The sequence below is a fragment of the Stegostoma tigrinum genome, chromosome 18 (assembly GCF_030684315.1).
Source record: "Stegostoma tigrinum isolate sSteTig4 chromosome 18, sSteTig4.hap1, whole genome shotgun sequence".
Classification (NCBI taxonomy): Eukaryota; Metazoa; Chordata; class Chondrichthyes; order Orectolobiformes; family Stegostomatidae; genus Stegostoma; species Stegostoma tigrinum.
The window spans coordinates 63,092,850-63,118,236 of NC_081371.1; the positions used below are offsets into that span (position 1 = coordinate 63,092,850).

At 42.2% G+C, this 25,387-nt stretch overlaps 1 protein-coding gene across 8 annotated transcripts in view; it reads left to right on the top strand.

The window, feature by feature from the left end:
• The window catches only part of osbpl8 (oxysterol binding protein-like 8), a 332,940-nt gene that overhangs the window by 173,079 nt on the left and 134,474 nt on the right, over positions 1 to 25,387 (top strand). Inside the window, exon 1 of one of the 8 annotated variants that reach the window (XM_048549164.1) lies at positions 24,004 to 24,366. The exons of 6 other annotated variants lie outside the window; for them this stretch is intronic. In XM_048549164.1, coding sequence (XP_048405121.1) covers positions 24,225 to 24,366 — 142 coding nt within the window. In that variant the 5' untranslated portion in view covers positions 24,004 to 24,224. Of the gene's footprint in view, positions 1 to 24,003; positions 24,367 to 25,387 lie in introns of those variants that run through there. One more of the 8 variants, XM_048549161.2, reaches the window with a different exon arrangement.

The following is a 25,387-nucleotide window of genomic DNA, read 5'->3' on the forward strand; positions in this document are numbered from 1 at the left end:
GGTTTAATTTAACCTTTTCTGGATTCTTATTTTCAAAAATCTCGTAGTCCCTCCCTGGAGTCTCCACACAATTGCGAAGTTGAGTAGAGTAAATTGGATTGGAAGGCAGGATGCTAGAACTAGGTGTAAAATGTGTAGTTCCTTTAAAAGCTTACGTATTTTATATGGCTCATTTTATATGGCAAAATAAATGTCTATAGACTGCAGCAGGTGCACAGAGTTCTTTAAATTGAAACATTACATCAAAAGCCTATGCTAATAGCAGGCAAGGCAGCATTTTTACCAAGACAACAGGTTTTTGAATTTAGTCAATGAATTTAAACCAGGCCATAGATACCAAAACCTAATTGATCTTGATCTCATGATTTTGACAACTTCAGACCAATCCTATTTTTAAGAAATTATTTGTCCATCAAGGGTATTAAAAAAAGAGGGCATTTGAAAATCAGTGTGAGAGTCAACTGTCATCAGCCAAGAGAACAGTTCTCAGCTATAAAAGAATGAATCACTGGCTTTCACAGAATTCTCTAAGCTCTCAGAAAACCACCATCTAAACTAAAGGTACAGTGGTACTCTTGGCTGATATGCCTGACACAAGAATTTGGCAGAGAGGGCAGGGAGTATTTTGGATGACGTATACTGGCTCTAATTTTGAGAGATGAAATTTTAATTCATTTTTAAAATTAATTTGCTTTGTATAAATGGGACTTGTATCAGTTGGAACAGCATACCATTAGAGTTTTATTTTATTCAGGAGTAGTTAGCATTTAAGAGGGAATTGCTCAGTTTGTTTGCAGTTCAGTTAGTTTGTTCAATATTAGATTTGGATAAATAAATTGTTATTTGTTGATTTAAAGAGTGAGTGAAAGGATTTCATTTAATTTAACCATTTCTTCCTAACAGATTGGGGGTTGAGACGCAGGGTGTACCACCTTTTCCATTTCTTTTAAACAATGCTGAGATTAGGCGAGCCTCTCTGGATGTTTTGGTTTCAGTTAACAGAGGGGGCGGGCCTCCACTACAGCAATACAACTAAGCAGAGAATTTCTCAGCTTCAGATAACTCTTCAGGGTTTCAGGCAAACTCTTCTTGTCTGAAATTTTCAAACCAACTCCTTACAGTGATAACTATTTGTTAACAGTTATAAACTATCTCCCTTCTTTTGGAGCAACAATGTTACATATTCAGCTCCAGCCGAGAACTCTGCAAACATGAAATGACGAGTACTTCCTTCTAACTATGGATATTTTCTCTGAAGCAAAAGGAAATGCTATTCCAGAACCTTCTAACTGAAATCTAATGGACAGCTACTTACTCTGGTTGTAAAACCCACCCAATGAAAACAAAACCCCATTCTCTCCACACAGTTCTGATGCTTTGTTTTAAAAGAAATCACTGTGGCTCCAGAAATGCTAACAAGTTAATCATGAAACCATTTCATAGACACAGATCAGCACAGATGCCACTCGTTCAAAATGGGATTGGTTAGCTCATTTGGCTGAATGGCTGGTTTATGATACTGGGTGATTCCCAAAGCATGGGTTCAATTCCTGCACTAGCTGACATTACCATGCAGGACTCTCTTTGGCAACCTCACCCTTTGCGTGTGAAGCATGGTAATCCTCAGGTTAAATCACCGCCAGTTGTCGCTCTTGCTCTCTTGCTCTTTCTCTCTCTCGCCCTCGAATGAGAGAGCAGTCCTGTGGTTCTCTGGGACTATACTGAACATAGAACATAGAACATAGAACAGTACAGCACAGAACAGGCCCTTCAGCCCACAATGTTGTGCCGACCATTGATCCTCATGGATGCACCCTCAAATTTCTGTGACCATATGCATGTCCAGCAGTCTCTTAAATGACCCCAATGACCTTGCTTCCACAACTGCTGCTGGCAACGCATTCCATGCTCTCACAACTCTCTGCGTAAAGAACCTGCCTCTGACATCCCCTCTATACTTTCCACCAACCAGCTTAAAACTATGACCCCTCGTGCTAGCCATTTCTGCCCTGGGAAATAGTCTCTGGCTATCGACTCTATCTATGCCTCTCATTATCTTGTATACCTCAATTAGGTCCCCTCTCCTCCTCCTTTTCTCCAATGAAAAGAGACCGAGCTCAGTCAACCTCTCTTCATAAGATAAGCCCTCCAGTCCAGGCAGCATCCTGGTAAACCTCCTCTGAACCCTCTCCAAAGCATCCACATCTTTCCTATAATAGGGCGCCCAGAACTGGACGCAGTATTCCAAGTGCGGTCTAACCAAAGTTTTATAGAGCTGCAACAAGATCTCACGACTCTTAAACTCAATCCCCCTGTTAATGAAAGCCAAAACACCATATGCTTTCTTAACAACCCTGTCCACTTGGGTGGCCATTTTAAGGGATCTATGTATCTGCACACCAAGATCCCTCTGTTCCTCCACGCTGCCAAGAATCCTATCCTTAATCCTGTACTCAGCTTTCAAATTCGACCTTCCAAAATGCATCACCTCGCATTTATCCAGGTTGAACTCCATCTGCCACCTCTCAGCCCATCTCTGCATCCTGTCAATGTCCCGCTGCAGCCTACAACAGCCCTCTACACTGTCAACGACACCTCCGACCTTTGTGTCGTCTGCAAACTTGCTGACCCATCCTTCAATTCCCTCGTCCAAGTCATTAATAAAAATTACAAACAGTAGAGGCCCAAGGACAGAGCCCTGTGGAACCCCACTCACCACTGACTTCCAGGCAGAATATTTTCCTTCTACTACCACTCGCTGTCTTCTGTTGGCCAGCCAATTCTGTATCCAAGCAGCTAAGTTCCCCTGTATCCCATTCCTCCTGACCTTCTGAATGAGCCTTCCATGGGGAACCTTATCAAATGCCTTACTGAAGTCCATATACACCACATCCACAGCTTGACCCTCATCAACCTTACTAGTCACATCCTCAAAAAACTCGATAAGGTTTGTAAGGCATGACCTACCCCTCACAAAGCCGTGTTGACTGTATTTGATCAAGCCATGCTCTTCCAGATGGTCATAAATCTTATCCCTCAGAATCCTTTCTAACACCTTGCAGACGACAGACGTGAGACTTACCGGTCTATAATTGCCGGGGATTTCCCTATTTCCTTTCTTGAAGAGAGGAATTACATTTGCCTCTCTCCAGTCCTCAGGTACGACTCCAGTGGAGAGCGAGGATGCAAAGATCTTCGCAAGTGGCGAAGCAATTGCATTTCTCGCTTCCCAAAGCAGCCGAGGACAAATCTGATCCGGGCCTGGCGACTTGTCAATCTTAATGTTTGACAAAATTTTCAGTACATCAGCTTCCTCTATCTCTATCCATTCCAGCATGCACACCTGCTCTTCAAAGGTTTCATTCACTACACAGGTCGTTTCTTTCGTAAAGACAGAAGCAAAAAACTCATTTAGGGCTTCCCCTACCTCCTCAGGCTCCACACACAAGTTCCCTATGCTATCCCTGATCGGCCCTACTCTTTCTTTGACCATTCTCTTATTCCTCACGTAAGTGTAAAATGCCTTTGTGTTTTCCCGGATTCCTTCTGCCAAGCCTTTCTCGTGCCCCCTCCTGAATTTACCTTTATTTTATGTTTTAGATTTTGAATTAGAACATGTTAAAATATACATATATCACATACTTTACATCACATGAAAAAGATTTTAAACTTACCCATTTTTTAAAAAGTGGAAGATTCAACATATATTGTTGAAGATTTAAAAAACATGGAACATGATCTGATTCATGACCCTTTGATTACATAATGTTCAAATAACATTTGCAGTTTTTTTTAAAAGCAATCATGGATTTAGAACGCATTGAATAGATTGCCTCTGACTCCATACGTGGGTGATAGTGACTGGAAAATTTTTGTGCTTTGCTGCTTCAGGTCAGAAATGGTTTCTTTGACTGCCCCAGTAAATGGGTAGTGAATGCCTTACCAGCTTGCGACACCCATGTGCCACAAATGAATAAAATAAATTCTTACAAATAGGGGTCTCAGCAATTCGGGACTAAAGTGAGGAAAAATGCCTTCACTTAATTCTATAAATGACTGTTAGGATGCTTAATTAAAATGAAGGATGCTTTTCTACACAAGAGGAAGCCAAGATTTATTTGTAAAGAGTAGACAGATTTTATCAGGTATCCAGAATATTATTTTCACTTTTTAATTTGTCAAGCATGTAAACATCTTCAGTCGAGAAGCTGATGTTCATTTAATCCCTTTAGTATTTTTTTCAAATTCATTATTATTCTTAATGCATCCAATTCACTCTTTCTTTTACCCAGTGACCGTGAAAGCATAGTGCTTGAAGATAGATAAAATAAAACATTCAATTGTGTGAATGAATAAAATCTAAATTTCTTGATACAGGACAAACTATCTGCCTAATTCCTTCATTTCTGCTGTCTAAATTTTTAACTTTGTGCTTGGTACTGCAATTTTCACTTCCACTGAACATTTACATGCTTAGCTTATATACTTTTATGAAAAAGCTCTTAATCTCCAAGTCAATGTAAAGTGTAATTGCACAGTACTTACTGGTCACAGGAAAAGGAAAAGAATCTCTTTTTCTGAGAAACATCTACATCCCTGGCATTTACCAGGCAAATGTGGAAAATTGTTCAGCTGTGCACAATACACAAGAAGCAGGATAAATCCAACATTGCCAATTATCGCTCCTTCAGTTGACTCTCAATCTTTAGTACAGTGACAGAAGGTGTCATCAACAGTACTATCAAGTAGCATTTGCAATAACTGACATTCAGTTCCTGACCTCCTTACAGGCTCAGTTCAAATGTAGATTAAAAAACTGAATTCCAGAGGTGAAGTCAGATAACTACACTTGACATCAAGGCACATTTGACCAAGTGTGGCATCAATGAACTCGAACAAAGCTACAGTCATTGGGAAAAGGGAAGACATTTTCCACTGACTGGAATCTTATATAGCACAAAGGAAAATGGGTGTGGCTTTGGAGGTCAGTTAGCTCAATCTCAGGACATCTGTGCAGGATTTCCTCAGGATGTAATAAAACATCCCAAGGACTCTACAGGAGCAGAAAAAAATGTATTATGGTACCTAGGTGCTTAAAAAGTTATGAGGTCGAATGACCAAAAACGTGGTCAGAATAGGAGGTTGAAGGTGTGTCATAATGTATAAAAGTGAGGTAGAGAGGTTAAAGGAGGGAATTCTGTAGTTTGAGGCTTCTGCAGCTGACGGTATAGTCACCAGTGGTGGAATGAATAAAATTGAAAATATACAGAAACCAAAATTAGAGGAGTGCTATGATCTTGGTGGATTGTGAGGGAAATGATTTGCATATATTAGTTTTGTATAAACCGACAGTCTGTGACAATTGTAACATTAAGCAAACAGGATTCCTTGGGGTCAGAGATAATGGGAACTGCAGATGCTGGAGAATCCAAATAACAAACTGTGGAGCTGGATGAACACGGAGGCCAAGCAGCATCTCGGGAGCACAAAAGCTGACATTTCGGGCCGTGACCCTTCATCAGAAAAAGGATTCCTTTGCGTGTTACATTTGACAGTTGCAAAGTATTAGTTACATTTGTTACTGCTGAAGAACAAGGCCATGGCCTAAGGCTTTCAATTTGTCATTTAAAATAGCTCAAGGGTTGCTGACATGCAGTTAAAGAGTTGTGGTCAGTTGGAGGCAATGTGTCTGAGAGAGAGAGAGAGACAGATAGACAGGTAGAAGCAAGCCGGATACAACAAAGTGCTACTGTTAAGCTGTGCTGCTGAGAAGGCCACTTGTAAGATGTAGTTGGGGCTTGGGGAGAAGTCCAAAGAGCTGTCAGACAGTTGCTTGCAGTTTGGAATCGGGGGAAGTCCAAGCAGGCAGTAGGTGCAGCTGTATGTTGGAGTTGGGGCTCAGAAAAATCATGGAAGTTGGGAGATGCCAACAAGAAATAATTAGTATTTCAGTGCAGTTGGAAGTGGAGATCAAAAAATCCACAAGCAGCATCTACTTGGTGCAGCTGAATAAAATGAGAGCTCAGGAAATAGTTTATGACCATGGTATGAATCTTGAGTCAAGCAAAAGCCAGATCGATGTAAAACTGCAGGTTTCCTTTCCCAAAGGGCGGTTACAAATCAACTGGGTTTTATGACCATCTAACAGCTTTAAGGCCAAATTTTATCAGTATTTCCAGGTTTTTTTCAAACTAAATTTAAATCACCAAACTGCCAGGATGAGATTTAACTCGTATTTTCTAGATTTGTGGTCCACAGTTTTGGATTACTAGCCCAGTAATAACCATCTGATAAACTGAATCATATCACTGCACCTGTTTAGCATCTGACCAGATTCCTTTAAGAGCAATTTGTATAACTCGTTAATCTGTTCTGGATATTGCTTGATCACAGAAATCTAATTGGGGCCATAGAAGACAAAAGTACAGACAGCAAGAGGAATGTGATCCTGATCTAAGAATCTAGTAAGCAAGATAGGTATTTAGCAGGCAGGGCCTCAAAAGGAATAATTCCAGATTATTCCCAGTAACTTGCACAAGTGGTATCGAAAGAGGAAGTCAAAACAAATTAAAGCATAGATGCAAAAATAATGCACGAGGGAAGGTTTAGATTCTTATGATCTGGTGCGGGGATATGAGACCTGTACAGGCCAGGTGGGTTGCACCAAATAGAACTGGAACTGAGTTTCTTATCTTTTGCTTCTGTTTATGGGGAGAGTTTAACTTGACAAAGGTGTAGAGACGTGGAGGTGTCATTTCTGATCTTATCATGAGATCGTAGGAACTGCCAATGCTGGAGTCTGAGATAACAAGGTGTGGAGCTGTATGAACTCCACAGGCCAGGCAGCATCAGGTGCAGGAAAGCTGACATTTCAGGTCCAGACCCTTCTTCAGAAAATCAGAAAGGGAAACAGTGGTGCACAGAATACTGAGAGAAAGATATCACCAGAAGGGGGAAGGGTACATGTGTCATAACATTGGTCTCGGAACAAAAACAGGTCATTTTTACCTTCAAGTTTACTCCTTATTAAATATGATCCTAAGTGATCTGGTTAAGGTCTCAACTCCACTTCAGTACAAGACCTCAATCCCTCGCTGACTCCTTTCTCTATCAAAATCTGTTTGACTGTTTTTATTTGTTCATGGATTGTGGACGTCGCTGGCTTATTCATTGCTCACCCATAATTGCCTGGAGGGCTGTTCAGGGTCAGGTACATTGCTGAGAATCTGGGGTCACATGTAGGCCAGACTAGATTAGGATGGCAGATTTCTTTGCCTTGAGCATTCGTGAACAGGATGAGTTTTGTTGACAATCAGCAATGGCTACAGGGTCATCATTAAGTTATCTATTGTAATTCCAGATTTTTTAATCAGCTGAATTCCAATTTCACCATCTGCCATGCTGTGATACAATCCTATATTTCCATAGCATTAACTTCGGTTTGGACAACGGGTCCAGTGGCGCTTTATCTTTCAGTCATGGGGTATGGATGTTAACTAGTTATGCCAACATTTATTGCCCATCCCTATTTGCCCTGGAGAAAGTGCTGTCTTGTTGAACCATTCGGTCCTTGTAGTGTAGGCAGGACTACAATGCTCTTGGGGAGGATTCTGACCCTGCATCAGTGAAGGAATGGGGATGTATTTCCAAATCAGGATGTTAGTGGCTTGGAGGGGAACTTGCAGGGGATGGTGTTCCCATCCATTTGCTGCCCTTGTCCTTCTAGATGGAAGTGGTCTCTGGTTTGGAGCGTGCTGTCTAAGAATCTTGAGTGCATTTCTACCATAAATCTTGTAGGTGGTACATTCTGCTGCTACTGAGGCTCTGTGGTGGAGGGAGTGGGTGTTGCTGGAAGTGGTGCCAATCAAGTGGGGTGCTTTTGTATGACATAGTGTCAAGCCTCTTGCACATTGTTGAAGCTGCACCCATCCAGGCAAGTTTGAAGTATTCCATCTTACTATTGACTTATGCCTTGTAGATGGTAGACAGGAGGTGGGGTGTCAGGAGGTGAGTTACTCACTGCAGTATTCCTTGTCTTTGAGCGTAAAGAATCAGGATAAATGTTTCTTTCCACTATTATCACTGTGCCACTGACACCACCTTGAATTAATTAAAAGACCTATCCCCCCATTATTTTCTGAGTAAGAGAATTTTACAGACTAACAACACTGAGAATAAGAATTATTTTCATCTCCATTCCAAAAAGGAGGCCTCTAGTCCTCGAGTTCTCGTCTTTCCCTCAAGGTGAAATGTACTATTCAGTCCCCTCAAGATTTGATGTTTTAGTTGGATTGCCTTTCATTCTTCTAAACTAGTGGGTATAGGCAAATTCCGTTCGACCTTTCCTCATAAGCTCTTCAGGGGAACCTTGAAGAACCTTGTAGGTGGTACATTCTGATGCTACTGAGGCTCTGTGGTGGAGGGAGTTAGGTGATAGTGATCATTGTTTCATAAGGTTTAGTTTGACTAAGGGGAGGTGATGGCCTAGTTGTATTACTGCTCAATTGTTAATCCAGAGTCTGGGTTGGAATCCCGTCACAGCAGATGGTGGAATTTGAATTCAAAAATATCTGGAATTAAGAGTCTAATGATCGCCGTGAATCTTCTGCCAATTGCCAGAAAAACCCATCTGGCTCACTAATGTTCTTTAGGGAAGGAAACTGCCACCTTTACCCAGCCTGGTCTACATGTGACTCCAGACCTGAAACAATGTGGTTGACTCTAAACTGCCCTCTGGGAAATTAGGAATGGGCAATAAATGCTGCCTAGCCAGCCACACCCTCATTCCATGAATGAATTTTATAAAAAGGAAAAACGACAGAAGAATTTAAGTTGGGTCTTTCGATCAAGGGCAGTTAGGGATGATCAATAAATGCTGGTCTTGCTAGCAATAGCCACATACATTGAAGGAATAAAGAAAAATAGTATTGTAAGTCAATTGACAGAATTAGGAAAGTTTGACTATCCCATGTGTGTGTATGTGATGTAGGATAAACGTTTCACTTTGTTTCCATCTTACCAACTTGGTTGTATGAATGAATCAACATTGCCTGCCAAGTTACAAGTTGTTTTGCAATTTCAAATCCCAGTTTGTGACTCAATGCAGATGTTTGGGTGCCATTAACAGTGATGGAATGGGAGGGGAAAGATAATATTTGTATTGATCAGGCAGTTTTTACAGCAAATTATGGAATCGTTGCAACTGAAAGAGAACCCACCACATCCTCTTTGCCTCTGTGCAAAAGTACTCTAATCCAATTCCCTTGCAATGTTCCTAGCAAATCCATCTCCAGGAATTACCAAATTCCTTTGAACCAATACATTTCTTGTAGAAGTATAGCTGACAAATACAGAACCACCACAACTTTGATTCAGTGCTAAAGTTCTGCTTGGAGTGCTGAATCTGAGGTCAGGTATAGCCACTGGAATGAAGTTGTCATGTTATCAAGAAGGAGAAAAGTTAAGAAAATGTAACTTTGGTCATGAGTTGGGGGAGAATTTCAGCTGATCAGTTATCACTTGTCCTGGTTATTGTATTTCTCTGGTTTATTAGTTAGTTAAGTGTCTGATTCCAAGGTTCTTCAAAACATAACTTCAAAATATGAACCCGAAATAAATAAAGGACATTGACAGCTTACTTCCCGTTTGGGTGTTGCCAGGTTGCATGAATTAAAATAAGCAATATTGCATTCTAAAGTAGCTGTATGGAAAGCTGCAGTGAATTCAGACCATTCGTTCCCCCCTACAATATTAAATAATCCATTTTGTTGTTAGTCTCACAGGGCTTTCAATAACGAGTATATCACTTTCCACGTGGGGATATTTTTCACCTTAAATTAGAATTGTCTTTGCCCTGTAGTATACTGGTACATTTGTTGTTTTGAGCCGTTTCAGAACAATGATCTAGCAATTTTTTATTTGGTCATAGAGTCTTACAGCACTGAAAGAGAATAAAATGTGAGTCTGGATGAACACAGCAGGCCAAGCAGCATCTCAGGAGCACAAAAGCTGACGTTTCGGGCCTAGACCCTTCATCAGAGAGCACTGAAAGAGGCTGTTTTTGCTGTGCTCCCATTTGTCAGCACTTGCCCCATAGCGTTGTATGCAATTGGCATTTCAAATGATCATGTAAATACATGTCTTGAGGGTTTGTGCCTTCACCACCTTTTCAGGCTGTATGTTCCAGATACCTACCCAACTCTGCCTGATAAATTGGTCTTTAGATCCCGTTTCAACTGTCTGCCCTTATCTTACATCTCTGTCATCTCTTTGTTGATTCCTATACCAAGGGGATTGGTTGCATTCTATCTATACCTGTCATAATTTTGGACACTTCAGTCAGGTCTCCCCTTGACCTTTTCTCCTGTAAGGAAAACAGTCTCAGCTGATTTGGGCTGTCTTCATGAAAACTGAAACTGTGGATGCAGTAAATCAAACAAAGACAGAGGTTGCCAGTAAAGCTCAGCAGGTCTGGCAGCATCTGTCGAGAGAAATGTTTTGTTAATGTATTGGAGCTAGTGACCCTTTCCCAGTTCTGAGGAAAGGTTACTGGACTCGAAATATTAACTCTGCTTTCTCTCCATAGATGCTGCTAGACCTGCTGAACAGGCTGTCTTCAAATCTGAAATGCTCCAGACCAGGCAACATCCTGGTGAATCTCCTCTTCACCCTCTTCGTGCAGTCGTAGCCTCCTTATAGTGTGGTGGTCCTCTTCACCCTCTGTGGGGCAGTCATAGCCTCCTTATAGTGTGGTGAATCAGAACTGCACATGTTACTCTCACTGTGATCAAACTAATTTCTTGCAGATCAGTCATAACCTCCCTTCTCTTGTATTGCGTAGAACATAGAACAATACAGCACAGTACAGGCCCTTTAGCCCACGATGTTGTGCTGACCTATTATCCTACTAAGATCAAACTACCCTGCACACCCTACATTTTACTATCCTCCATGGGCTTATCCAAGAGTTGCTTAAATGTCCCTAATGTTTCTGACTCCACCACCACTGTTGGCAGCGCATTCCATGCACCGACCACTCTCTGTAAAGACCCTACCTCTGGCATCTCCCCTATACCATCCTCCAATCACCTTAAAATTATGTCTCCTCGTAATAGTCATTTCTGCCCTGGGAAAAAGTCTCTGGCGGTCCACTCTATCTATGCCTCATCATCTTGTACATCTCTATCATGTCACCTCTCATCCTTCTTCGCTTGAATAAAAAAAGCACTAGCTCCCTCAACTTTTCCTTGTAAGACCCACCCTCCAGTCCAGTCAGCATCCTGGTAAATCTCCTCTGTACCCTCTCGAAAGCTTCCACATCTTTCCTGAAATGAGGTGACCAGAACTGAACACAATATTCCAAGTGTGGTCTAACCAGAGTTTATAGAGCCGCAACATAACCTTGTGGCTCTAAACTCAATTCCCCTGCCAATGAAAGCCACAACACACCATATGCCTTCTTAACAACCCTATCAACTTGGGTCGCAACTTTGAGGGATCTAAAGAGATGGACACCAAGATCTCTTTGTTCCTCCAAACTGCCAAGAATCCTGCCATTAACCCTGTATTCTGCATTCAAATTCAACGTCCAACATGAATCACTTCACCTTTTTTTGTATTGTTTTCTGTTAGCAGAAAGTATCTTCTGATAACCTCTGTTTTCTCCACTTACTTCCATTTTCACTTCTGCAATGATTTTCTGTATTTAGTCTAGTTTTTGCTTTACCATCAATTTTATCTCAGTTGTTTTGCACACTTTTTCTGCTTCATGCATTTTGTTTGATACCCAGAAAACTCTGGATTCGCTTGCCCTGCCTCCACTCTTTTAGAAAATATCCCTCGACTTAACCCAAACTATCTTTCCTTAAAAGACAGCTGCCATTTTATTCAATTTAGCTGAAACAGGGTTGTCTGTGACCTGCTGAAATTCGACCTCCTTCAGTGAATAATTTTCACATTAGTTTTCCCTTTGTCCTTTTCCATAACTAATCTAAACCCTTTACCATTATTATCCCTGTTCCCTAAATGTTTCTTTGCTGATGCTTTATATGCTACATTTATTACGTTTGAATCAAGGGGGCGAGGGGCTGGGAGGCATTGCAGGGAGGGTGCAGTGGGAGCTGAGGGGTAGTGAGGGTGGGGATGGGGGAGGCAGATACCCAACTGCTGCTCACTACAAACTCCTCAAGGGCAACTAGGGATGCCCATGTAAAACAAAAGAATAAGAGGTAGAGTGAGCAGCCAAAAGTCAGACTGCATGTTGGCACAATGACATGGGTAGAAATAGGGATGAATTCCTTCAAGGTGATTATAGAGAGCTAGGGAAAAAGTTGAAAACCAGGACCTTGATGGTGGTCATCTCCGGATTACTTCTAGTGCCGCATTCCAGTGACGGTAAGCACAGGAGGAAATGGCAGATGAATGAGTGGCTAAGGAATTGGTGCAGGGGGCAGGGATTCAGATTCTTGGATCATTGGGATCTTTTCTTGGGCAGAATTGACCTGTTCAAGAGAGACATGTTGCACTTGAACTAGAGGGGGACCAATATCCTGGTGGGCAGATTTGCCAGTGCTGCAAGGGAGGGTTTAAACTTGATTGGTCGGGGGTGAATGTTGGGGTTTGGGGGTGCTGGGGGCTGTGCTGGAAGGAGAGACACTAATCAAAAATAGCAAGTTGAAGAGACAGGTCAGGCTGGAACAGGACAAGGAGCGAGGAATGCCAGATGGATCAAATTGCATCTATTTCAGTACTAGACAGGTAACATGTCAGGTCTGTTGAGCTTTTCCAGCAGCTTTGTTTTTGAACATGTAAGGCCGATGACCTCGGGGTATGTAGATAGCTACGTGGGGCTGGGATAGTCTAGCCATTATGGAAACAAAGCTAAAGGAGGGATAGGACTGCCAGCTTCATGTGCCAGGATACAGGTGCTTTAGGCAGGACAGAGGTGGAGTAAAGAGGGGTGAGGGAGTTGCATTTTTGATTAAGGGGAGTATCACAGCAGTAGTCAGAGATGAAATAACTGGGGGATCATCCAGTGAGGCTTTCTGGGTAGAGCTAAGAAATAAGGGGATGGTGATGTTATTGGGGTTGTACGACAGGCTCCCAAATAGTCAACAGGAATTAGAGGAACACATATACAGGGAGATTGCAGAGACTTGCAGGAGAAAGCTAGCTATCTGGATAAAAAAACTGGCTAGGCAACAGGAGACAGAGTAGTAGTAGAAGGGGATTTCTCAAATTGGAGACCTGTGACTAGTGGTGTTCCACAGGGATCTGTGCTGGGACCACTGTTGTTTGTGATATACGTAAATGATTTGGAGGAAGGTATAGGTGGTCTGATCAGCAAGTTTGCAGATGACACGAAGATTGCTGGAGAAGCAGATAGTGAAGGGGACTGTCAGAGATTACAGCAGAATATAGATAGACTGGAGGGTTGGGCAGATAAACGGCAGATGGAATTCAATCCGGGCAAATGTGAGGTGATGCATTTTGGAAGATCTAATTCAAGGGCGAACTATACTGTAAATAGCAAAGTCCTAGGGAAAATTGATGAACAGAGAGATCTGGGTGTTCAGGTCCATTGTTTCCTGAAGGTGGCAACACAGGTCAATAGGGCAGTCGAGAGGCCATACGGCATGCTTTCCTTCATTGGACGGGGTATTGAGTATAAGAGTTGGCAGGTCATGTTACAGTTGTATAAGACTTTGGTTCGGCCATATTTAGAGTACTGTGTACAGTTCTGGTCGCCACGTTACCAAAAGGATGTGGATGCTTTGGAGAGGGTGCAGAGGAGGCTCACCAGGATGTTGCCTGGTATGGAGGGTGCTAGCTATGAAGAGAGGTTGAATAGATTTGGATTATTTTCATTAGAAAGACGGAGATTGAGGGGGGACCTGATTGAGGACTACAAAATCATGAGGGGTGTAGACAGGATGGATAGCAAGAAGCTTTTTCCCCAGAGTGGGGGACTCAATTAGTAGGGGTCATGAGTTCAAAGTGAGAGGAGGAAAGTTTAAGGGAGATATGCGTGGAAAGTTCTTTACGCAGAGGGTGGTGGGTGCCTGGAACGCGTTGCCAGCGGAGGTGGTAGACGCAGACACATTAGCATCTTTTAAGATATATCTGGACAGGTACGTGGGTGGGCAGGGAGCAAATGGACACAGACCCTTAGAAAATAGATGACAGGTTAGACAGAGGATCTTGATCAGCGCAGGCTTGGAGGGCCGAAGGGCCTGTTCCTGTGCTGTAATTTTCTTTGTTCTTTGTAACTAAGCTTGTCATCGTGGGGGATTTTAAATTTCCAAACATAGACTGGGACTGCCTTAGTGCTAAGGGCGTATGTGGAGTGGAACTTGTATAATGTGTTCAGGAAAGTTGCCTCAAGCCATATATAGAGGGACCTACTTGGGAAGAGGCAAAATTCAACCTACTGTTGGGAAATAGGGCAGGACAGGTCACTGAGGTGACAGTGGGGGAACACTTTGGGACTAGTGACCAAGGTTCTATTAATTTTCAGATGGTTATGGAGAAGGACAAAACTGGTCCACAGATTCAAGTCCTGAATTGGGAGAAGGCAAATTTTGACTGAATTAGACAGGAGCTTGTAGGGGTTGATTGAGGTAGTTTGTTTGCAGGCAGAGGGACCTCTGGCAAGTGGGAGACCTTTAAAAGTGTGATAGCTAGATCTCAATTATCATTGTCCAACAGAAAGTACTTCTAAATGTGGCTGCACAATGCCATGGGAAGGCAAATATCTTGCAAAAAAAATTTTCTTGAATGAAGAATTTACCAAGTGATCACCTTCTTACTTTTCAGATTTGGATTTTATTGTCATGTACTAAATATACAAATAAATGAGTACAGTGAAAAATGGACAATATTGCCATTTCCTAGCACCATCTTGGATAGAAAACCAGAATTAAATATTAAACAGAATCAGAAGGTAAAGGGAAGAATGAAATCCAGATGTCAAATTCCAAATTCCCACCTCTGTATATGTACCTCGAATGCTCAGTCACGATGCAGGCACCTGGACCCAGCTACAGCCTCAATTCGAGGCCAGCGCATGAGTCCCGCCTGAAGGGGCTATGCCACTGCTGACGCAACCCCTGCTAATGCCCGGGCACCCAGGAAGGGAGAAAGGCCTGCTGTCACCACTGCATTGAACATCGATCGCCAGGAATTGGGGCCCGGGAGGAACCAAGACCTCCGCTGCTGAACCAGCTAATCCGCTGCCAATTCTGTCCTGCGCTTGATCTGCCACCATCGATCTGGCCCAGGCTGGATCCATTGCCGCTCAGCTCCACAGCTTTCAGGTCACAACCTGATTCCTTGCCTCAGGTAGAGATAAAGTTAAGAGTTGGACGGAGATGGAGAAAAAGTACTGCAGAGAGGAGAGGGAGAAAAAGAGAAGGAAAGGGAACTGGCAGACAGAGAAACTCTGACTGTCTTACTGGGCAACTATTTTGTCCTGTGCTGAGGTTGAACTCCTCTCAAGAATAAACAAGTCTGACACGCTCATCTCGAGCGCACTGTTGCCGAAACCTGTTCCTGCTGTAGCTCAGCTGAGACCATTTGTTGCTTTTGATGTGTCCAGAAAGGCATGCATCATTTATTGAGAGATGTATTTCTTAAGATGCATGTATATACCTCTTCTTCCTGTTGGTTTTTAAATGAGTTGAGTCCTGAAATGATATGTTGACAGTGTACTGATATTCATGAGATGCAATGGGTGGGTTGCTCCCAATATGAAATTGCATTTGTAATGCAGACTATTCTGTTACTGAATAATCTAAATGCTAATTATGAGGGTTGAATTGTTTAAAATCGTCATGTTTCATAAACTATCAAGCGACAAGGTGGCTTAGTGATTCGCACTGCTGCCTTGCAGCAGCAAGGACCTGGGTTCAGTTCTACCCTCGGGCGACTGTCTGTGTGGAGTTTGCACATTCTCCCCGTGTCTGCAAAGGTTTCCTCTGCCTGTTGCAGTTTCCTACCACAGTCCAAAGATGAGCAGGCTAGGTGGATTGGTCATGCTAAGTTGCCCGTAGTGTTGCCCATGGTGTGGACTCCTTTGGCCAAAGGGCCTGTTTCTACACTGCAGGGATTCTATGATTCTGAACTATCACCAATTGTTGCTGTACCTAAACAGAGTTGTCTGAATTTGTTGATAATCATTGACACATTTTATTAGATGAAATCTGTATTTTGTTTGCTACCATTTTTTAAAAATACCTGTTGTAAACCTATAAAATTCTAACAGTCTTCGACAGAGTATATGCAGGAAGGGTATTCCTGATGGGAGGGAAGTTCAGAATCCAGGGTTACATTCCAAGGTACAGGGTAGGTGGTAGGCCATTTAGGATTAGGATGAGAATTTCTTTCACCCAGATAGTGATGAACCTGTGTTATTTGCTATCTCACAAGGCTTTGGCCTTGACTGCTTTCTATAATTTCAAGAGGAGTTGGATCGAGCACTGGGGCTAAAGGGATTGAAGGATATGGAGGAAAAGCAGGTACAGCCTATTGGATAATCAGTTGGATAATCATCCATGATGATAATGAGTGGTGGAGTAGATTCAAGGGACCAAATGGACTACTCCTCCAACTTTGTTTCTGTGTTTAATTTGTTTGTAGGAAATGGACATTGCTGGCTAGGCCACTGTGTATTGTCCATCTTTTTAACCACAGTGGACAAAAAAATCACTAATAACGTCAACTTGGGTTCTCTTTGCATCCAAATGCAGTAAGCTAGCATTTGGAAATTTTGATAGTATAGGCTTATATTGCATGTTAATGGTTAAGATGGATAATATCTTGTCAGATTAATGTTAATCTGTCCAAAGCCTGTCAGCTGAAAGGCAGACTAAATCTGACCTATTTCTACCCTGAACTAATGTCGATGCAATTAAACTGAGTTGCACAGTCTTCCTTTGATTAATAAGCATCAGGACAGTTGGCATTTGGTGTAAGAGATTTCTTAATTGTAGCCTGATAAGTTCTGAATATTGCTTACCTTGCTAAAATATGAATGCTTTGACTATAAATTGCTTTTAAAGATCTATTGATTTCCAAATGAAATCCAAGGATCATTGTGGTTTAAGCAGGCTGCTGATGTGTGATTTGATAAGTTGGTGCTAATTTGTTTCCGGCAATACCTGTGTTATTTTGTCGTTCTCAGTAACTAAATGGAAAGTCAGGTTTGATATTGAACACAAACGTCATGTAAATAAAGTGAAGCCAGTTTGTAGTACCTGAAGTAGATGTGAGTGTAATTCAAATCAATCTTTACTGAACCAGGAACGTAGGCTATTCAAAAGCAGCTTTGTGTTTTTTGCATATTTGTCGTTTATTGGTATTTGTACTCTTCAGAAAAGCTGTCGGGTTTTTTAAAGTAAGGTTTTAAAGATTTCTAAATCTGGTTCAGAATGAAGTTTTGTCAGAGTTCTTTTCAGACACTGCAATTTGGAATGAAGTATGATGGGTAGCCCGCCATATAGTTCTTTGGTGTCGCTTTGGCCAAAAGGCTGGAATAATGTATGTAGTATGAGATAGAATAAATACTGTTAGATGTAACTGCAAAAAAAATGAGGACAGCATTTGGGTTCTCTAACAATCTCTATACTCTGTCAGAGTAAAGTGATAATGATAATTTTCAGAAGGCATTTGATAAGGTACCACACAAAAGGCTGCTGCGTAAGATTAAGGTGCACAGCATTATAGGTAATGTATTAGCATGGATAGAGGATTGGTTAGCTAGCAGAAAGCAAAGTGTGGGGATAAATAGGTGTTTTTCTGGGCATCCAGTCAATGGCCAGTGGTGTGCTGCAGGGATCAGTGTTGGGACCAGTTTTGCAATTTATATGAAAGATTTGGATTTGGTAAGCCAGAATAATACGTCGAAGTTCACAGATGACACAACAGTGAGTTGTAGAGCAAAGTGTGCAGAGGACAGGAGATGCCTGCAATGGGATTTAAATAGGTTAACTGAATGGGGAAGGGTCTAGAAGATGGAGTTCAGTGTGGGTAAATGTGAAGTCATCCATTTTGGTAGGAATAGCAGCAAAATGAACTATTCATTCAATTCATAGAGTGTTGAAACAGGCCATTTGGCCCAACAAGTTGACACCAACTCACACCCTGTACCCTGTAACCCTACATTTCCCATGGCTAAACTGCCTAACCTACACATCCTTGGATACTATGGGCAATTTAGCATGGCTAATCCACCTAACTTGTACATGTTTGGACTGTAGGAGGAAACCAGAGCAACTGGCAAAAACTCATGCACACAGTGGCCCAAGGCCGGAATTGAATCTGGGTCTATGGCGCTGTAAGGCAGCAGTGCTGACCACTGAGTCACCGTGCTGCCTGACTATTAGTTAAATGGTGAAAATCTGCAGCATGCTGCTGTGCAGAGGGACCTGGATGGCTTTGTGCATGAATCACAAAAATTTGGTTAGCAGGTAATTAAGAAGACAAATGGAATATTGTCCTTGCTAGAGAAATGGAGTTTAAAAATAGGGAGGTTATGCTATAGTTGCACTGGTTGTTGATGAGGCCACACCTGGAGTACTGTGTACAGTTTTGGTCTCCTTACTCGAGCAGGGATATACTGGCACTGAAGGGCATGCAGATGAGGTTCACTGGGTTAATTCTGTAGTTGAAAGGGTTGATTCATGAGGAGAAATTGAGTAGCCTGGGACTATACACTATGGAATTTAAAAGAATGACAAGTGATCTTACAGAAACATAAAATTGTGAAATGAAACTTAAAGGGATAGCAAGGTGTAGAGCTGGATGAACACTGCAGGCCAAGCAACTCCAAAGGAGCAGGAAAGCTGATGTTTTAGGCCTAGACCCTTATTCAGAAATTTCTGAACAAGGATCTTGGTCCAAAACGTCCGCTTGCCTGCTCCTATGATGCTGCTTGGCCTGCTGTGTTCATCCAGCTGTACACCTTGTTGTCTCAGATCCTCCAGCATCTGCACTTCTCCCATCTCTTAAAACAAGGGGAAGCAGATTTAGGACTGAATTGAGGAGGAACCTCTACACCCAAAGGTTGTGAATCTTTGGAATTCCCTGCCCAGTGGAGCAGTTGAGGCTACCTCATTGAATGTTTTTAAGGCAAAGATAGATGGATTTATGAATAATAAAGGAATTAAGAGTTGTCATGACCAGGTGGGTATGTGGATCTTAGTCCACAGGAAGATCAGCCATTGAATGGTGGAGCAGGCTCAGTGGGCCAGGTGGCCTGTTGCAGCTCCTATTTCTTACATTTTTATGTTCCTCTGTTCTTAAAATGTCTGTAAAATACAGATTCGGCTGTAATTGAATTGTTATATGATTTGCTTATTTACAAGAATACATTAAAACAATTGAAGTATGTTTATGTGACATTTACAAGACTGATACCAGGGATGTGAAAATGTATGAAGATGAGACTATTTCACTATCATCTTGACTGCTGAAATAACAAAGGCTAAGAGCAACATTCATGGAGCTTTTTGAAATTGTGGAAGGTTCTGTACAGTGAAAAGGCAAAGCCAGTTTCTTCTCATTGGTTTATCAATGATAAGGTATCATCAGTTTGAAATCCTGTCAGGGAGAGCAAGCAAAGAATTAGGAGTAGTTTCAAATGGCTGCTCATTAGAGTTTAAAATGCTTCACTGTAACTGTTTCAGCCAGAGATCAATGCATCTTTTGAAAGAAAATTCCACGTACTTTGATAATAAAATGTGAGGCTGGATGAACACAGCAGGCCAAGCAGCATCTCAGGAGCACAAAAGCTGACGTTTCGGGCCTAGACCCTTCATCAGAGCTATTCCCTGAGGTTGGTCCGGAGGGAGGAGGGTAACTTCTTCAGGTTAGGCATCCCTGGAAGAGGCTTCGCAGTGAGGTTAAAATAGTATCAGAGATAATGGGAACTGCAGATGCTGGAGATTCCAAGATAATAAAATGTGAGGCTGGATGAACACAGCAGGCCAAGCAGCATCTCAGGAGCACAAAAGCTGACGTTTCGGGCCTAGACCCCTCTGATGAAGGGTCTAGGCCCGAAACGTCAGCTTTTGTGCTCCTGAGATGCTGCTTGGCCTGCTGTGTTCATCCAGCCTCCACGTACTTTGAAGCAGTTTAAGTAAACACTTAGGGGCGGCACGGTGGCTCAGTGGTTAGCACTGAAGCCTCAAAGCGTCAGGGACCCGGGTTCGATTCCAGCCTCGGGTAACTCTCTGTGTGGAGTTTGCACATTCTCCCCGTGACTGTGTGGGTTTCCACCAGGTGCTCTGGTTTCCTCCCACAGTCCAAAGATGTGCAGGCTAGGTGGATTGGCCATGCTAAATTGCCCGTAGTGTTCAGGGGTGTTTGTGGGTTACAGGGGGATGGGTCTGGGTGGGATGCTCTAAGGAGCGGTGTGGACTTGTTGGGCCGAAGGGCCTGTTTCCACACTGTAGGGAATCTAATCTAACCTAATCTAATCTAACCTGAGCTACGTAGTGAATTTGTCACACAGCACATAGGTAATGAACTGAATAGCTGTTTCTTTCTGTATTATAAATTTCTACGCTTGCATGCAACAAATGGTTGTGTCAAGTCATTATACTTGCAATCATCTAGTTTTTTAAGTGCATTAGGATGTTGTTTGCTGCAGCTTGCATATTTTGTAGAACAACGACTTAGGCAGCATCCTCAGTGCAATAAAGGGATTCAATATTCTCAGCAGCATTATCAAATGAAGTATGACACTAAGCCACTTCAGAAGATGTTGCATCAGATGGCTGAAAGCTCAGTCAAAGAGTGAGTTTTTAACGAATATCTTAATGGAAGAAACAAGAGCTAGAGTTGTGTATGGGAATATTCCAGAACTTGGAGCCGAGGATGGTAAAGGCACTGACACTAAGAAGAGCGTAAAAGCAGGAGCAGGTTCTTGAGCTTCCTGCACCATTTAGTATGATCATGACCGATCTCGTTTTGGCCTCAACTCCACTCTCCACTACCTTTCAACCCGTTACAAATTAAAAATCTATCATCTCCTTACATTTACTCAATGTCCCAGCATCTACCACATCTTGGGGGTAGTGAATTCCATAGCTTTGCACATCTTTGAGAGAAGTAATCTTTACTCAATTCTGTTTTAATTCTGCTATCCCTTATCTAAAACTATGGACCGTTGTCCTCAATTTCCCCACTTAAGAAAACATCTTTTCTAGTTCTACTTTATGAAACCCCTTTAGCATCTTTATACCTCAACTGGATCTCCTCTCATTCTTCTGAACTCCAGAGAATATTGGCCTAAACTGCTTGTCTGTGACTACTTCCTGTACAGCTGCATCTGTTCTCAAGTAAGGAGCCAAAGTTTTATGCAATACGTCATGTGTCGCCCTAATGCCTTGTGCTGTTGCAGCAACACTTGCCAACTTTTATACTCTATTCCTTTAGTCATAAGGGAGGCGAGGCGATGGCTTAGTGGTATTATCACTAGATTATCTAGAATCCAGAGACCCAAGTAATGTTCTGGGGAGAGAGAGATAATGGGAACTGCAGATGCTGGAGAATTCCAAGATAATAAAATGTGAGGCTGAATGAACACAGCAGGCCAAGCAGCATCTCAGGAGCACAAAAGCTGACGTTTCGGGCCTAGACCCTTCATCAGAGAGGGGGATGGGGAGAGGGAACTGGAATAAATAGGGAGAGAGGGGGAGGCGGACCGAAGATGGAGAGTAAAGAAGATAGGTGGAGAGAGTGTAGGTGGGGAGGTAGGGAGGGGATAGGTCAGTCCAGGGAAGACGGACAGGTCAAGGAGGTGGGATGAGGTTAGTAGGTAGCTGGGGGTGCGGCTTGGGGTGGGAGGAAGGGATGGGTGAGAGGAAGAACCGGGTAGGGAGGCAGAGACAGGTTGGACTGGTTTTGGGATGCAGTGGGTGGAGGGGAAGAGCTGGGCTGGTTGTGTGGTGCAGTGGGGGGAGGGGACGAACTGGGCTGGTTTAGGGATGCAGTAGGGGAAGGGGAGATTTTGAAACTGGTGAAGTCCACATTGATACCATATGGCTGCAGGGTTCCCAGGCGGAATATGAGTTGCTGTTCCTGCAACTTTCGGGTGGCATCATTGTGGCACTGCAGGAGGCCCATGATGGACATGTCATCTAGAGAATGGGAGGGGGAGTGGAAATGGTTTGCGACTGGGAGGTGCAGTTGTTTGTTGCGAACTGAGCGGAGGTGTTCTGCAAAGCGGTCCCCAAGCCAATGTTCTGGGGACCTGGGTTCAAATCCTGCCAGGCGAGATGATGGAATTTGAATTCAATAAAAGCCTAGAATTAACAGTCTAATGATGACCATGAAACTGTTGTTCATTGTTGGAAAACCCCTCTGGTTCATTAATATCCTTTAGGGAAGGAAACTGCCATCCTTACATGGCCTGGCCTACATGTGACTCCAGACCCACAGCAATGTGGTTGACTCTTACGTGCCCTCTGGGTAATTAGGATGGCCTAGCCAACAACAGTCTTCAATCCGTGAATGAATAAAGTACATTTACTAAAATTTCATTTACCTAATAGTGATGTTGGGATGAGTTCAAATTTGGGCAGCAGCACATCATCCCTGCATCTCGACACAGCTTTTGTAAGGAGGTTGATGGCATCTAAATGTATCTCTGCAACAGTTCTTTCACTCCTCCACTGCCTGTGCATTCCCAGACTGTTTGACTACTATCAAGCTAAACATTAGGTTTGTTTATGCTATTAATTCAGTATCACAAACTAATTAATGTATTCACTACCAAATCCATCCCCTGCCCCAGCTATTTGTCATGCTGAACTGGATTGTTCACGGTCCTGTTCTCCTGTTTAACCCCAGAGATAAGCTTCTCATCTCTCATTCTCTGCATTACAAAAGCTGTTTACTTCTACTTGCTTTATCAGTTATCTCTACCCGTGCCTTTTAAGCTGCTGTTGACATTTCCATCCATGCCATTGTCGCTTACAGACTGGACTTTTCCGACATCCCAGAAGGCAATCTGAATTCGGTCTTCCATGAATGTCAGTCCATATGAAGCACTGTTCCTGTCTTCAAACCAGCATCAAGTGTTGATCACCCATCACCCTGGTTTTTGCTGACCCATCCCAGTTGTATTTGATCCATTTTCTGCGGATGTGTCAGGATATGATGTGGATATCTTGATAATGTTTCACTTCCTCACCCCACAGATATGATATCCCTGCCTCGGCGTGTATGAGCTGGCACCTTTTGCTGGAGCTTTGGTCACCTCTATCAGGGCATAATTTCAAATGTTTTCTTCCAATATCTTGCAAAAGGATTGAGCATCGATTGTAAAGCAACTATTTTGTTATCCAGTCCTTTTGTAAAATTCCCACATATGCTCTTCCAATGGAGCAAAATGGATACAGCAGCAATAAGGATCCATTGTACATAATGGCTTTATGTATTAATCGATTGGGAATCTGAAGAAACACATTCCTTACTCATGGAATCAGATTCCTGGTTGTGCAGCATTAGGAAACAATAGTAGGAAATTGAAGCTATCCCTCACAAGGTGCAAGATCTTTTATTTGGATAAAAGTGAACACATTTTGTTAGTGAATGGCACCCCTTAACAATCCTTCTCCTTTTGTAACCAATTTTGAATGTTAGGGTCAACCTGTTTCGATTGAAAAATGATCACATGTCACTCTTGGACTACACCTTAATTCGGAGGTGAAGGGGCTGATTGAAAGAAATTGAGCTTGGGTATAAAGATCATTATCCTGAATCTTCAACTCCTACAGGTGAATTGGTGAAGGAACTAAATTTACTGATGGTCATAAAAATGGCAGCTTGTGAATGGATTTCACAAGAGTGAGCAGAAATGATTAATTGTGGTCTGTATTTTTGTTATGTGGCATGATGTGTGTTCAGAATCCAATAGAAAAGCAGATTAGAGGTTTGTGTAATTCAGTCTAATCATAATAGCTGTTTAAAGGGTAAGTGTGCTCTGAATTCACAGGAAAAAATAGAAAGTACTTGGCTGTGTTGTTGTGCATTTAGCATCTTGTGGTCTGTTTACTGAGAGGAGAGTACATTGGCTCGTCTTGTTCACAAGGACCAGCACTTCCCCTTTTGTTGCTCACTCAGTCGTCAGTAGGCTCACAGCTGCAATTGCTACAACCTCCACCTGAGCGGCACAGTGATCTCAGTTTATGGGAAAACCTCTAACTTAAAACTACTACGACATGAAGCAAGAGGGTCTGATACGCCGCAGGTTTTCCTTGTGTGCTGGGCTACCAGGTGTGCTGTCATCCCGAGTTGATGGGCAAAGACTCGTCAGAAATGCATCATTTGGTGGCTATAATGAACTCCCTGCAATACTGACAGGTTTGTAGTATCTCTCATCTTATTATTAAAAGAAATCTCATGACTAATGATTGAAAACAAAATTGTAAAAATGCAAAAAGGACAGACTGAGGTTATAGCTTTAGGGTCAGTTATTTCTTAGTAGATTAAATGCAGAACACTGTAATATGTATGAAAAGTAAAATGTAACACTCTTCCCAGTTTAACTTGAAGGACTCATCAATCATTATCCTTATCAAATTATTTAACATTGTATTCAAAAAAAGAAAATTTTCAGCACTTAGAATAAAGTTTGGATTTGCTTGAAATGAGAGAAATGTTGAAATATATTTGCATGAGACACAATCTAAGATATTTCAGTAATTAAAGTAACTGACCAAGTAATATTCATTAATTAAAATAGTTTTGTTCTCTCTGGCAATGATAATAGACCGAATAGCTCAGGCTAAAGGTGCCATATCTAATTTAGTTCTCAGAGGATGCATGTACCTTGCGGAGTAAATTGTGGCATTCTGACACCAATCTGATTTCCACTCTGTACTCTCTCCACAAACTATGGGCAGCAATTGCCCCCAGTTTACAATATCAGTGGGAAACTGGATCTTGTGCTACCAAACCCGAAATAATTTGTTTAGATTTTACTGGCAGCTGGTAGTGAGAGAAGTGCCTCGTAACTGTCATCCACAGTGTTAAAACAAAAATGACTAAAGATTATCTGGCAGTCATTTCTTGTGACTGGATCATTTGAAGTGAAATGTGTTTAGGGGGCTGTTGTAGATTTCGTTTTAGAAAGCAATAGCCTGCAGAACTGAATTTTTTCGCAACTGACATGCAGAGGAGGGGAGGATTTTACTTTTTAATTTATCTCTCAGAATACCTGAAAAATTTCACACATCTTTGCAGCACTAATATGACAAGTTTCATTTTTGGCATACTATGAAGTATACTTAGATTAGGCATGATCTAAGGCCTTTAAGTAATTTAACTTTTTTTTTAAATATACATTACTACTTTGTGGTCTGGTTTTGTTGAAACTTTTCAC